Source organism: Bison bison, unplaced genomic scaffold, assembly GCF_000754665.1.
Source record: "Bison bison bison isolate TAMUID 2011002044 unplaced genomic scaffold, Bison_UMD1.0 scf7180017864088, whole genome shotgun sequence".
Classification (NCBI taxonomy): Eukaryota; Metazoa; Chordata; class Mammalia; order Artiodactyla; family Bovidae; genus Bison; species Bison bison.
In genome coordinates this window covers 108394-123849 of record NW_011494660.1, presented here as the reverse complement: position 1 = coordinate 123849, position 15456 = coordinate 108394, and the positions used below count along the sequence as shown (strand labels likewise).

Sequence of the window (15456 nt, the reverse complement as noted above, 5' to 3'; positions counted from 1 at the left end):
TAACTTCAGATATGCAGATGACACCACCCTTATGGCAGAAAGCAAAGAACTAAAGAGCCTCTTGATTAAAGTGAAAGAGGAGAGTGAAAAAGTTGGTTTGAAGCTCAACATTCAGAAAACGAAGATCATGGCATCTGGTCCCATCACTTCAGGGCAAATAGATGGGGACACCATGGAAACAGGGAGAGACTCTATTTTCTTGGGCTCCAAAATCATTGCAGATGGTGACTGCAACCATGAAATTAAAAGACACTTCCTCCTTGGAAGAAAAGCTATGACCAACCTAGACAGCATATTAAAAAACAGAGACATTACTTTGCCCACAAAGATCCATCTAGTCAAATCCATAGTTTTTCCAGTAGTCATGAATAGATGTGAGAGTTGGACTATAAAGAAAGCTGAACACCAAAGAATTGATGCTTTTGAACTGTGGTGTTGGAGAAGACTCTTTAGAGTCCTTTGGATTGCAGGGAGATCCAACCAGTCAATCCTAAAGGAAATCAGTCCTGAATATTCATTGGAAGGACTGATGTTGAAGCTGAAATTCCAATCCTTTGGCCACCTGATGCGAAGAGCTGACTCATTTGAAAAGACCCTGATGCTGGGAGAGATTGAGGGTGGGAAGAGAAGGGGACGACAGAGGATGAGATGGTTGGATGGCGTCACCAACTTGATGGGCATGAGTTTGAGTAAGCTCCAGGAGTTGGTGATGAACAGGGAAGCCTGGTGTGCTGCAGTCCATGGGGTCACAAAGAGTCAGATATGACTGAGCAACTGAACTGAACTGAGTAGGCCGAAGTGATCGGGCAGTAACTGTGGTGCCTGAAGTGGTGGAAGATAAGGTTGGAAATGCAAATATTGACCAAACTCTGAAGTGCTTTAAATCAAGATGAGGGATGTTTACTTCTCTGGTTTCCTAGAAAGTTTTTGAGCATGGATGTGAAATTAAATTTGATTTGGAATGCACTGCTGGTGGCATGCTGTGGAATGGGTTGCAGGGCAGAAGAACTGAAGGTGATGATACAGGTCAACTGAAACTGTAATGGAGAAGCAGAAAGTTGAGAATTCACAGGTGCAAAACTGCCAGGAGTTGGTGACTTGGTGGGCAAAGAGCTGGCTAGAGTTGAAGATACCAACCAGAATTTTAAACTTAACTAACTGAGATGATGGTGTTACCCTTCACTAGAGTGGAGAGAAGTTGATGTGAAGTCATAGGTGAGTTTTTTCTTGAACATATTAAATAGAAGGTGAATGAGAGAGTCCTGTAAATATCCTGGGTCTAGTGCTGGAGTTTGAGCTAGAGACATTGATAGTTATCTCCCTAGCAAAGACTGTTGAATCATGAGATTAACAGAGTGAAAAATAATCTGAACGGGGAATTCCCTGGTGGTCCAGTGGTTAGGACTCGGTGCTTTCACCACAGTGGCCCAGGTTCAGTCCCTGATTGGGGAACTAGGATCTCACAAGCTGCACAGTACAACAAAACAAAAAAACCCACTAAATGCATCAAAAAATAAACTGAATGCTTTGAAAAGGGGTGTAGCCACCGAAGGCCAGTGAGGAGCTGTGATCCTACACATTGGACGAGAACCTAGAGAAGGACAAGGCTGCCCTGGAGGGGGCTATGGTGGAGAGTAGACTTCAGAGGGGCTTTGCAGTGAATGCTGGCAATTATGCAGCACCCACATCACAAAAGGCAAACAGGAAATCAGTTGGAGGGAGCACATGTCATTTACTTGTGGATAGGTTTGCTGATAGTGGCTTCAGGGGGAAATAAGAGTTGTGGGAAATTTTCTAGTCAATTGGTCTATTCACATACATGAAAGTTATAGAAGCTTGATATTTAAGAATAGAGCAAACCATACAAGGGAATAGAAAAGAGTTTAGAATCTTTTAGCCTTCTCTTCCACCCCCCACCCCAACATACACACATATCCAATCTCCATTTTACCAGTGGAGATAGTTACCTAAAAGTTGAGTGATTCGAATTCCCAGACACTGAATAGACTTTACTTTTGAAGGATGGCAGTCTTACTTGAGCATGGTAGTTCTTAAATTTGTATGTGAAAGTTACTGTATGTGACACCATTAAATGCTGGCAAGGATGCAGAAAAACTAGATCACTCATCCACTGCTGCAGGTAAAATGGTACAGCCACTCTGGAAAATAGTGTGGTGGTTTCTTATGTAGAAACACATGCACAGAGATTCATGAGTGCAAGCCAAACGGGAAAATGTAAATAAAAATTGATGAGTGACAGCAACATCAATATCCTGCTTGCCATAGTGTGCTGTAGTGGTTTGCATGTTGTTTTTTGAGAGAGACACTGGATCTCTCTGTATTAATTCTTAAAACTGCATGTGAATCTGTATCTCAAGTTTTTTTTTTACAAAACAGGAAACAGACCAAAAGATGACTGTATGAGTTGCATATGCACAACCATGTAAACCACTTTATGGTCATACTCAGTTTGGGAGGTCATTTGACTGCCTGACTTTCCATGTCACAAGTGAACACAAGTGACTCCATTAGACCAGAGAAATTGAGATTCAGAGTCCTCATGGAGGAACCAGCCTTAGAAAGGAGAGAGACACGATTATATCTGAAGCTGAGAAGAGGGGATAAGGAATCCTGCAGAGGAAGCTGGCTTTGTGGGGAAAGTCGAGCAGTTAATAGAGCAGCATGAGTGATGATGCAGCCGTCTAAGACAGCAGGGCATGGGTGGGTGACATCGGGAGGGCAGAGGAGATCTGACACAGATGTGCGGATGAGTGCATGGGCCCGGCTAAGGCTGGCTACATAAGCAGCGTGCTCTTCTTCCCATTCTCAGGGCTCTTAGACCTGGAGATCCTGGATTCTGCGCCCGGGCAAGGGTCCCCATGCCCTCGAACAAGGACTATGTTGTCAGGCCCAAGTGGAATGTGGAAATGGAATCATCCAGGGTAAGTAATCAGTCCAGGGACAACAAGGTGGATCTGAAACGCAGATTACTGTCTGTCTTTTACTTCATGTTTGAGAACCCTTAAGCAGCTCTTAGGGTTTATCTGATTTGAAGAGAGCTATTTTTCTCTTTATCTAGCCAGTTTATCTGGTTATTATTATTACTGGTTTGGTTATATTTCTGACCATTATTACTGGTGAGCATTACTTCTGACTTAAACATTATCAGTTGGGAAGTTTCTTCATATTAATTCCTTTTATTTCAACTGAAGCTTGAAGGCTAGAGTGTTTTGGTGTAGTCTTTTATTTTTTTAAGAACCCTGAGGAACAGAACTCACCTTTTGCACCCTACTGTTGAGCTGTTTTAAGTCAGTCTGTTATGAGGTGTTTAGGGTAGACACTGTGTCTCCATCACTGTAAATACTACTCGCTGATCCTCATTGCTGCTCAGTAATCTTTTTTTATTCTCCATTCAAACTACTCTTTCTAGCCTGGTATTCTTAAAAAGGGCCTAAGCCGATTGGAAAAGCATAAGAGGAGATTTGCAGAACAGAAACGACTCAGCAAAGTGCACCGTGCTGTCAAGTTCAGCATTGAAGGCAACAGGATGCCCCTTTAGGCCTGGCCCTGCCCGAGCCTTATCTGGGAGGTATCCCCAAGGAAGCATGCTCTGTGCATGGGCTTGAGCAGCTAGAGGGGAAACAAGCGTGTGTGTGTGCTTTCCTAACCAGAAAAGGCCAGAACCACTTTTAGTTCTGAAATAATGACTGTGACAGGCACCTAGTGACATTCTGGTCATCTTGAATATTTAGAAATTGATATGAGGTTCCCTTCCTTTATCAGTACCCCAGTATATAATTACCTCACTGATAGATATTTTGGTCTTTCTGCCTGGTACCCTTTTTATTAAAAAGGTTTTTGTCAGGGCCCAGAATCATAGTGGTTGGTCTGCCTTACAGGCATATAAGCTGGTTAGTAACATCTTGGTGGAAGGGACGTGGCTTTGTGTTATCAGTGGCTCAGTAACCTGCCTTTGAGGGCTCATTGCATAAATCCTAACACTGAATATTTAGGAGATAAATTTAATTAATATACATTTGGAAGTCCAAGCACACAGTCTTACTTTATTGAGAATAAATAAAGGTAGAAGAGCACTGGTTCAGTGCTAAGAACTCCTTCATCTCTACTTCCTTCACTTTTTTCTCCCCACTACCCCTCTTTTTGGTCACACCTTGTGGCTTGTGGGATCTCAGTTCTCTGACCAGGAATTGAACCCGGGCAGTGAAAACCTGAAGTCCTAACCATAAGACCACCAAGGAAGTCCCCTCCTTCCCTTTCCTCTTCTATTTCTGTTTCCCTTGATATCCCTCCTTCCCCTCCCCACCACCCCTGTTTTTCTTTACCTTTACTATTCTCACTGTCTCTTCCTTTCTTTTATTCTTCTCTTTCATAATATATTTTCTTCCCCAGTACACTTATTTCAGAAAATCAGGATCTACAACAGGGCAGAGAAAAATGTAGTAAAAAGTGGTAATGGCCAGTCTCTTTTGGAAGGGCATGTGCCTGTCTGCTGGTGTTGATAGTCTGGATCCCACCCTCCCTGTAGGTGTTGGGGAGGGGGGAACAGGTGGCCCAGCCTCCTTCTAGACTGAGACATGACCAGCATGACGAGAGGGAAGTTCAGAGTTCTCCTTTGTCCAACATTCCCAAATCAAAATGGACTGTTATTTATCTTGGCCTGTCTGGCTTATAGAGCTCTGTCCAAAAAATAATAATAAGGCATGTTTGGGGAGCTGGCCTCGTAGCTAAGTTGGTAAAGTGTCTGCCTGCAGTGCAAGCAACCCAGGTTCGATTCCTGCTTTGGGAAGATCCCCTGGAGAAGGAAATGGCAACCCACTCCAGTGTTCTTGCCTGGAGAATCCCATGGACAGAGGAACCTGGCAGGCTACAGTCCATGGGGTCGCAAAGAGTCAGACACAACTGAGCAACTGAACTACAAACCAGCACATCCTGTGTTACACTGCAGTGAACTGTCCTGCACTGTCTCCCTATTAAGACTCCTCACATGTCCCCTCAGGCTCTCACACTGTACAGACACTATGAGTGTTACTGGAAAACACGCTTCCTAAGAGAAAACTGAACTGAATTAATGGCTTTCACATGAAACTCTTTTTATTTTAAGTGTAATTCTTATTTTTGAAATTACATGAGTAAATATACTGTAGAATAAACCCCATTCCCCAAAGTTCTATTCTTCCTCCATGTAAAGCATCACTGTTAACAATTTTGATGTATTAAATGTATTTTCAGTAATGTTTTAAAGTTAGTTTTTCCTGCTTATAATTGTAGAAAATTTTGAGATTATAAAAAGAAAAATCACTCACCACTCAAAAGCAATGTGACAAAAATTTTGCCTTGTTTCCTATTGATATTTTAATATAATTAAAATTATATTTATATAATTTTGATCACTTCCTCTCATTAAACCACCTTATATATTTATCATTTGTAATGGCTGCATAAGTCTATCATGTAAAAACATATTAATAATTTGTTCGTTCTTCTATGGTTTCTGATTTTTCACTTCTAAATAATTCAATAACTTGCACTACATTGTATGTTTATATGCTAATTTATTCCATGTAATGCTTTTAAAATAACATTAAAATGACAAAGCAGTGCATGTTTTTATATAAATCTTTAAATACAAAAAGCACAAATAAACTTAGTGTCACTTGTAATCCCACCACACCTTATATTAACATTCTGGGTTATTTCTTTAATCCTTTATATATGTGTGCATAAACATATTATTACTGATTTGGGGTTTCTTTTGTTGTGGTAGTAGTGTTTGAACTTTTAAGCAAAATTGTGATCATATTCTTTTATACCTTGTTAGGTTTGTGTTTTACTTAACATGGTAAAAATTCATTTGAGTGAACATTCTTCAGTGACTAAATATTGTATTATAATATGATTGACCGTATTTTTTAAAGCAAACCCATCTTGCTAATCTTTTAGGCTGCTTTTGATTGTTCACTGATAAAGTGTAGTATACAGTTTTACTGTCCTAGGTGGTGTAGGGTTAAGAAATCAAGAGAGAAGTTATTGAATCTGACATGCTAGGTGTTCAGTTTTGTGTGTTTTCAGACTTGGGGTAACCAGGCATTTGCCAGCTACGGGACTTATGATCTATAACAAGGGGTAGATCAGCGCAGTCTGGGCGTGTCCCAGTTGCTGAGATTAGAGGGCTCAAATTGTTACAGAAGGGGCTGGGAGTGGACAAGAAGTGCAGGCTGATGTGGAGAGCTGCTGGGAGCTGGGCAGTCGGCAGAGATCTGAGCAGGCAAGGCTTCCAGTGTGCACTGACTCTGCACATCCTAAAATCAGGGCACACTGTCTGAAAGGAAGGGACTCCAGAAATCTGGGGTATTGCGTAGGGTGATAGTGCTTTCTCATCTGATAATGAATTTTTACACCCCCTCACAGGACTAGTGCCAAATACTAAAATTGATGTTAATATAATATTTGTAATTGGATGTACATAGAAAATCTAGGATGGATATCAATGTAGCTCTTATTCAAGAATGATTTTATTAGAGACCCTTGCTTATATCTGAGGTAGAAGCTGAATCTAAAGGTGAGCTAAGCCTAGGAGGGGTTCCCCAACTCAAAAGAACTTCACCACACTAGTACCAGCCCTAAAGTATCTCCAGTCTCTACCTTATTTTAGCATTCTTTGAATTAAGCTTCACAGGCGATTCAGTAGTAAATATCTGGGGAAAAGAACTGAAAAAACTCATCTCTTTTTAACTACTCAACATTCATGAAGATTGGGATTGCTGGCATTACTGTACCAAACAAGAAGAGTTTGCCCTGATCCAACATAAATGGCAGACCTTTTCAGCATTTCTTAAAGGTGTCAACTTCTTGGAGACCACACTTTTTCAAGACATAACAATCTTTTCAAAATATAGAAGAAATTACCTAACAACAAATCTTTAACCATAAAAGGGCAAGTAGAAAGAGAATGCAAGAAGTAGTAAGCCTCTTGGATCAAGAGACTTAACTTACTTTTCTTTTTGTGTGAAACTGATTGCAAAGTAGTAGTAATAGTAGTAGTAGCTGATGTTTATTTTGAGCCGTGATTGTGTGCTTGTATTTGTTATTATTACCTGATCACTTCTCCCAGCAGTCCTGGAAGTCTTTCAGACAAGGGGCATCATTTGCACAGGTTTATAGAATCCTGACTATTTCTAATCTGAAACTAGAGCTCCAGCAAGCACTTAGCAGTTCTGATCTCATTCATTACGCTTAGGGTTTTTTCTCGATGACTTTCCTTGCCTTAGAAGATAATTTTTTATGCCAGCACTGTTTGAACTTGTGTATGTCAAGTGGTCACCTCCATATTTGGTCTTTGAAAGGAAAAAGCATACAGTCAAAATGTAATCTGATGAATCAGGGGGAATGTAGTTTCATTCCTCCCCCGTTTCTGTCTCCTAGCAAATTTCTGTGGACTTGAGGCAAAATTTTAAAATACGGCGCAGATAACAACAAAATTATTCTTCTCTTAGAGAGCTTAATATACATTTCTGACACTGCTGTGTATACTTGCTCTGTTGTTCCTGAGGTCACCAAAGCTTATTTTGGTTATTCCAGAGCTGGGAGCTCTTCAGTCTGCTGACTTTCAGATAAAAGAAGGTGAAAGACAAAACTAAATATATGTGTTTCAGTAATTTGCTCTTTAATTTCTACCCCACTCTTAGTTTCAGGGGACCTCCAAGAAGGGTATCAGTCGACTGGATAAACAGATGAGAAAGTTCACAGACATCAGGAAAAAAAGCAGATCTGCACACGCAGTAAAAATCAGCATCGAGGGCAATAAGATGCCCTTGTGACTGCCTGGGAGGTTCCCCGTCGCTACTCTTCAGAAATGCGCGATGGACTCTTTGGAGAAAGATGATATTTTAAAAACTTTTTTAGTGTACCTGTAAATGATTCAGCTTGTATCAAATGTCATAGGATTCGCAGTTCTCTCAGTTATATTTAAAACCATTTGTTGTGCACTTTGTACAGAAGAATACTAGTCATACTTCTATAAACTTTACACAATAAAATTCCATTCTGGTTTTGGGGGGCTGTCTCTTCATTGTCTTCAAGGGTGCATTCGCTACCAGGGTGAAAATTGGTTCTTGGTGAGTGAAGAAAAACTGTAGCTGTTACAGTGGTTTGACCCTTAAAAGTTCAACCTTCCAACTCTGGTATGGTTTGTCTGGCCTCCATCCTTGGTTCCTCACCGTGTACTTCTTAAGGCCCTTGGGATTTCCTGGGTACTAGGAATGTCTTTATGTTGCTAATGAGGCGAGTCCTGGTAGACCCCTGGATAACTAGGATTGGGGGCTGGTCACCAGAAAGGACCTACCACACACAGGGTTGGAATTTGGGGCAGGCCCCGTGGTGGGTGGGTGGGGACCCTGGAGATTGACCTGACCTAGTTGTAATGCCCCATGTTGTAATCAGTCGTGCCCAAATAATGAAGCCTCAGTTAAAAACTCGGGACACTGAGGGTCAGTGGAGCTTCCTGTGTTCCTCCGTGAACACACTGATGTGCTGCTATGGCTATGTGCCTTGATTCCACAAAGAGTGCAGAAGCTCTGCGTTTCCTCCCAGACCGTACCTCATCTTCCATGTGTCTTCATTTCGTTGATCCTCATTTGAATCCTTTATAATAAAACTAATTATAAGGGCTTCCCTGGTGGCTCAGATGGTAAAAGCGTCTGCCTACAATGCAGGAGACCTGGGGTTCCATCCCTGGGTCGGGAAGATCCTCTGGAGAAGGAAATGGCACCCCACTCCAGTTCTCTAGCCTGGAAAATCCCATGGACGGAGGAGCCTGGTGGGCTACAGTCCATGGGGTCGCAAAGAGTCGGACACAACTGAGCAACTTCACCTTCACCTTCAAATTCGTTTTCTCCTTGGGGGAGGAGGGTCCTACAATTTGAAAAAAGATTAAGAAGTACTATCTAAGAGGAAACATGGGCATAGTTGAAAATCGCTATAATTGCTGATGAGCAGCCAGGCAATTGAGACAGAGAATAGTATAACTTACAGCTGTATAGTTCTATTTTTGTGATACTTTAAAGTCATTTTTACTGTCTCTGCAGACTTATTTGTGAGAAATCTCATTAATGAAGATGACTAAATCCAAGAATAAGTCATTGATTTTAATTATAGAAATCTTATGTTACAAATTGGGGAAGTGTTATCTGACTGTTGATATTCAGAAATACATGAGATTGTTGGTAAAAGTCTTTGAACAACCAAAATATGAAGTTTGTGCACTTAGAATCTCTCAGGATCTCTTTACCCTTACTTTCAATAAATTTAAAAGTACAAATGTGATCGTTGTAAAAAGCAGGTAGGTAAAGATAGAGGTAATAACTAACCACTAGGTGGAGATGGAAGAACAGCTGTTATCTGCAGCGTCATTTTTGCATCATATTCTCAGAAACACTTGGAGAACCAGCACAGCCATCTACTGAAGCAGATGTTGATGACCTTGATCGTTAAAAATTCTAAACAAGAAAAGTAAAGTAGCACTTTACACTATGACTTCATCCAGTTTTTAAAAATCATTGTATACCTAACTATAAACTGAAGAAGAAATAAAAATAAGTTATTTAAAAAAAAAAAAAAAGACTTGAAAGCTATTCATGCACCATTCTAGCATTTAAAGTAGTAAGTCCCAGTCACCTAAAACTTTTCACCTATATAGGGTTAAAATTCGTGATGGTGCCAAGTGTTAATGTGATAATCATACCTGAGAAATTTTAAATGTCAAAGTACTATTTTCTGTATAAATGGCCATTGCTGCATGGTTTATTTTAGTCTCAAAACTGGCCAAGAAAAGCCTTGTTTTTCAAATTGGAAATAGTTCCAATTTACAGTAATGTTGCAAGAATGGTAAAATAAACCCCATATACATTTCACATATGTACAGTGAGTGTGAACGTTGTGCCACGTTTGCTTTGTCACAGAAGTGTAACTTGCTTACGCTTGCCTCTTGATCCCCAAATACTTAAGCATATTTCTTTCTAAAACAAGGACCTTTAGTTTGTCCCAGTGTTGGTACTGCCAACTTTGACCACATGGATGCAGTGATGCAGAATCACATTTAATTTTTTCAGTTAACAAGTTTTAATTGTTGATTAACTTTGGGAAATTGTGTGTGAATGTGTAAAATACCCATAAAATTTGCCATCAAAAAGGACAGTTTTTAAGTATGCAGTTAGTGGCAATACAGCGTTCACTTTGCCGTGCAGCAATCACTACTTTCCATCTCCACAAATCTCAGCTTGCAAAGCTCAAACTACCCTTTGGACAGTAACTCCTTTCTCCTCTCCCCTTAGCCTGGCAAGCACCTTCTACTTTGTCTCCCATTTTGGCTGCTCTAGGTATCTCACGTAAGTGGAGTCATGCATTACCTTTTTTGACTTAGCATACTGTTCTCAAGGTTCATCCATGTTGTACCATTCATTTTAAGGCTGAATAATAATCTATTGTCTGTAGATACCACCTTTCGTCAATCCATTTTGTTGACAGACATTTGGGCTACTTCCACCTTTTGGCCATTGTGACTAATACTGCCATGAACATGGGTATACAAATACTTCTTTTGAGACCCTGCTTTCAATTTTTTCAAGTATATCCCAGAAGTGGAAATGGTGAATCATATGGTAATTCTATGAAGAACTGCCATGCTGTTTTCCATAATGGCTATACCATTTTACATTCTCACCAACAGGACCAATTTGTCCACGTCCTCACCAACACTTATTTTCTATTTTTTTGATAGTAGCCATCCTAATAGATGTGAGATTGTATTATACTGTAGTTTTGATTTGTATTTCCCTAATAATTAGTGATACTGAACATTTGTATTCTTTCGGGGGCTTTGGATATCTTCTTTGAAGAAATGTCTGTTCAGATCCTTTGCCCATTTTAAAAGTAAGTTTTTCCTTGTTGAGTTGTCAGAGTTCTTTATGTATTCTGGATAAGTTTATTAGATTTGTAATTTTTTTCCCCATTTCTTGGGTTGCATTTTCACTGTTGTACCCTCTGACACATAATTGGTTTTAATTTTGATGTAGTTCAGTTTATTTGTTTCCTCTTTAATTGCCTGTTCTTCTGTGGTGTCCAAGAAATAATTGTCGGATCCTGTCATGAAGCTTTTCTTAACATTTTTTTATAAGCATTTTATCTCTTATATTTAGGTCTTTGATCCATTTTGAGTTAACTTGCATTTGATTTAAGGTAAGCATATACCTTTTTTTTTGACGTGTGAATATCTAGTTTTTAAAACACGTTTGTTGGAAATACTGTCCTTTCCCACTGAATGATCTTGGCAGCCTTGTCAACAATTATTTGACCATGTATGTCTATTGTGTCTTTTTCTGGACTCTTGTCAGTACGCCTGTCTTTGTGCCAGTATACTGCTTTGACTACTGTAGCTTTGTATTAAAATTTTAAGTCAGAAAGTGTGGGTCCTTATACTTAATTATTTTTTGAGACTGTTTTGGCTATTTGGGGGTCATTTGAAATTTTGTTTGAATCTTAGAATGAACTATATTTTTCTGTAATAAACATCATTGGGATTTTGATAGGGATTGAATTGGTTTGGTAGATCACTTTGGGTAGTATTGACGTCTGCAGAGTCTTCCAGTTTATGGACACACAGCGTCTTTCTGTGTGTTGTCCTCGGTGACGTCTTTCATCAACTTTGTGTAGTTTCCAGTGCACAAGTCTTTCTTTCACCTCCTTGGTTAACTTTGGTCCTAAGTATTGTATTCTTTTTGATGCAGTTGTAAATGGAATTGTTTTCTTAATTCCCTTTTAGGATTTTTCATTGTTAACATATAGAAATACAACAGATTTTTACATATTAATTTTATATCATTCAACTTTGCTGAATTTGTTAATTCTAACGTGTGTGGGTGTGGGATATAGAATCTTTTGGCACATCTACATATAAGATTCTGTCTACCAATAGATTTTATTTCCAATTTGGTTAACTTTTTTTTACTTAGGTAATTGCTCTGGCTACGACTTCTGGTACTCTTTGATTAGAAGTCTCAAAAACAGGCATCCTGGGACTTCCCTGGTGGTCCAGTGGTTAAGACTCGGCGCTCCCCATTCCGGGTGCCTGGGTTTGATTCCTGTTCAGGGAACTAGATCCCACATGGTGCAACGAAAGATCCTGCATGCTGCCGCTAAGACCGGAAGCAGCCACTCAGTCAATCCAATAAATATTTTTTAAATGGGCATCCTTAATTTTTCCTGATCTTAGAGGAAGAGCTTTCAGTTTTTCACCACAGAGTATGATGTTATCTGTGGGCTTGTCATGTATGGCCTTTATTATCTTGTTACAGTTTCCTTCTGTTCAGTTTGCTGAATGTTTTTTTATCATGAAAAGATGTTGAATTTTGTCAAACACTTTTTCTGCATCAATTAAGATGGTCATGTGGTTTTTACCCTTTGTTCCATTAATGTGATGTATCACACTAATTGATATTTGTGTTTTGAACCATAAAGTACATAATTCTTTTATGTACTATTGAATTTTGTTGGCTAAGATTTTGTTGAGGATTTTTTTAAAAAACATTTACTAGGGAAAACACCATGATTTTGTTGCTGTCATTAACAGTCACAAGGTGATTAAAATTTGTGTTTACCTCTATATTAATCAAATACTCTCTTGTTTTAACTGTTGAAAGCATTGAACACCTGTGATACCCAATGATCGTACACTCTTGTTTACATTGTATGCTGTAGTCATATGATTCCTAGACGATGGTCTTGCTCTTACTGCTCATTGAAAGTTCTTACCTAACAAAAAGCAACTGGTGTTTTAACTTTAAAGTTAACTTTATTTTTCTGGCTATGCTGGCAGTGTGGCCTAATTCAACTGCTTAAATTGGTGTAATATACAATGATTATATGTGGCAAGAGAATTATCATAGCATGGTGACTGTTACCCGCCTCTTGTAGAATAATGGGTTAATTAGCCAAATACCTGTAATGGAGACAATTCAGAATTTTAAGGGCGGTCTGTAATTGAATGTTTTAACATTCAATTTGACACAGGTTATTTTTGAAAATATGGTAATATATACAGTTTATCCATATATAAAGTTATCTCTTAACTAAAGTGAAAGTTGAGATAATTGTTTAGTATCTATATAACTTTTTTATTGCTAAGAGCTTTTTTTCTTAGTCATAATACATTTTTGAAAATAATTCAAAGACACTGTCTTTTTAGCTTAATAAATTTTATTTTCCTAGAGAAAATAAAAGGCTATCAACTTATGCAGAAATTCGACTTAACAAACATTTATGTTTAGACCATGATACTTAATAATATAGGGAATCTTAAAGTGTGGAAAGTATGAACCCAATTTTAAGAAGTTTATAACCTTGGAAATTATTAGAAATGATAATTTCACTCTAATGATAATAATAATTATCACTCTAATGATACTAATAGCATCAGTTAGAGATTTTTAACTTAAACAACCTCACAGTCACCTGATACATAATCATCTTTGTCATACCAATATTCAAAAAGTCATTCTGAAGAGGGCCTTCACTGGGTTACGTATGATTAATGTAGGCTTATTAGCTTTATTTACTTTGTTATATGATTCTCCTGTGTAGAGGATGTTTCCACCTATCTTGTTCAATATCCCCATTTAATTTTTCTTGTAACAGTTCTTTTAAACATCTGACTCTTTTAAAGAATTGATATACTTCCTTAAGCTGAATTGTGACAATGGTGGGGGGGTGGGATACGGAGGGGTGAATTACTGCAATTAAAGGTTATTTTCAAATAGGTTTTATATCACAGTCTGAAGCAGTGTTTTTTTTGTTTGTTTTCATTGAGATATAATTGACATGCAGCATTCTACTAGTTTCACAGGTACAACATGATTCAGTCTTTATATTGAAAAGCCACTGCAATAAGTCTAGTTAATATCCATCACCATACATAGTTCAGATTTTTTTCTTGTGATGAGAACTTATAAAATTTACTCCCTTAGCAACTTTAAAATATGCAATACAGTATTATTAACTACAGTTGGTGTGCTTGCTGTACATTACATCCCTATGATTGAATTATCCTTGAAATTTGTACCTTTTGATCCCCTTCACCCATTCCCCCCGCCTTTGCTGAGAATTTTTGAATCTGTATACTTCAAGGATATTGGTCTGTAGTTTTTCTTGTCCTGTACAATCTTTCTCTGTTTTTGGCATCAAGATAATGCTGGCCTCAGAATTTGGAGTTTGGAAGTGTTCCCTCCTCTTCAGTTGATTTTGGAATCATTTGAAGAGGATTCATGTTAATTGTTTTCATGTTTGATAGAATTCACCAGTGAAGCCATCTTGTCATGGGCTTTTCTTTGTTGGGTGGTTTCTTTTAATTACCATTTCAGTCTCTTTACTAATTACAGGTCTATTCATATTTCTCTTTTTTCATGTTTTTATTTTGGCCCATTGTGTTTCTAGGAATTTGTCCATTTTTATCTAGGTTATCCTGTTTTGATATACAGTTCATAGTACTCCCTCATAATTCTTTTTATTTCTGTAAAGTTGATAGTAATATCCCTTCTTTGATATCTGATTTTAGTTATTTAGAGTCTTTTTTTAGTCAGTCTAGCTAAAGTTCATTTTGTTGATCTTTTCAATGAACCAACTCTTTTGTTTTACTGTTTTTTTCTTTTTTTTTCTATTCTAAATTTTATCTCTGCTCTAATCTTCATTACTGCTTTTGCTCTGCGTTTAGTTTGTTATTCTTTTTCTAATTTTTTAAGGTGTAAAGTTAGGTTACTGACTTAATGTTTTTTAATTAAGAATTTATAACTATAAATTTATCTCTTAGCATTACTTTTGCTGCATCTTATAAGTTTTCATATGTTGTGTTTTCATTTTCATTTATCTCAAAGGTATTTTCTAACTTTGCATGTGATTTCTTTGACCCATTGGTTGTTTAAAGATACACTGTGTAAATTCCACATACTTGTGGAGCTTCCAGTTTTCTTCTTGCTATTGATTTCTTTAGTTTTATCCATTATGATTAGAATAGATGCTTTGTATGGTTTCAGTCTTTAAAATTTATTAGGACTTATTTGTGGCAGTCTTACATATCATCTGCCCGAGAGAATATTCCATATGCACCTGAGAGCTACTGTCCAGTAACACATTTCTGTATATGTCTGCTAGGTCTAACTAGGCTCTAGTGTTATTCAAGGCCTCCATTTCCTTATTGATCTTCTGTCTTGCTGTTCTATCCATTATGGAAAGAGGGTTTTGAAGTTTTCTTCTATCTTTATAAATCTATATCTCCCTTTAATTTTGCCAATAAGAAATTATTGCTTCACATATTAGGAGCTCTGATGTTTGGTACATATATGTTTATAAATGTTTTATCTTCATGGTAAATTAACCTTTTATCATTATATA

At 38.0% G+C, this 15456-nt stretch overlaps 1 protein-coding gene across 4 annotated transcripts in view; it reads left to right on the top strand.

Moving 5' to 3' along the window:
- IWS1 (IWS1 homolog (S. cerevisiae)) overlaps positions 1 to 8071 on the top strand; it is a 46077-nt gene extending 38006 nt beyond the window's left edge. For 3 of the 4 annotated variants that reach the window (XM_010837934.1, XM_010837930.1, XM_010837933.1), the window contains exons 13-14: positions 2831 to 2942; positions 7707 to 8071. In XM_010837934.1, the coding sequence (XP_010836236.1) occupies positions 2831 to 2942; positions 7707 to 7838 (244 nt within the window). In that variant the 3' untranslated portion in view covers positions 7839 to 8071. Of the gene's footprint in view, positions 1 to 2830; positions 2943 to 3430; positions 3590 to 7706 lie in introns of all 4 variants that reach the window. The other variant, XM_010837932.1, reaches the window with a different exon arrangement.
- The last annotated feature ends 7385 nt before the right edge of the window (positions 8072 to 15456 follow it).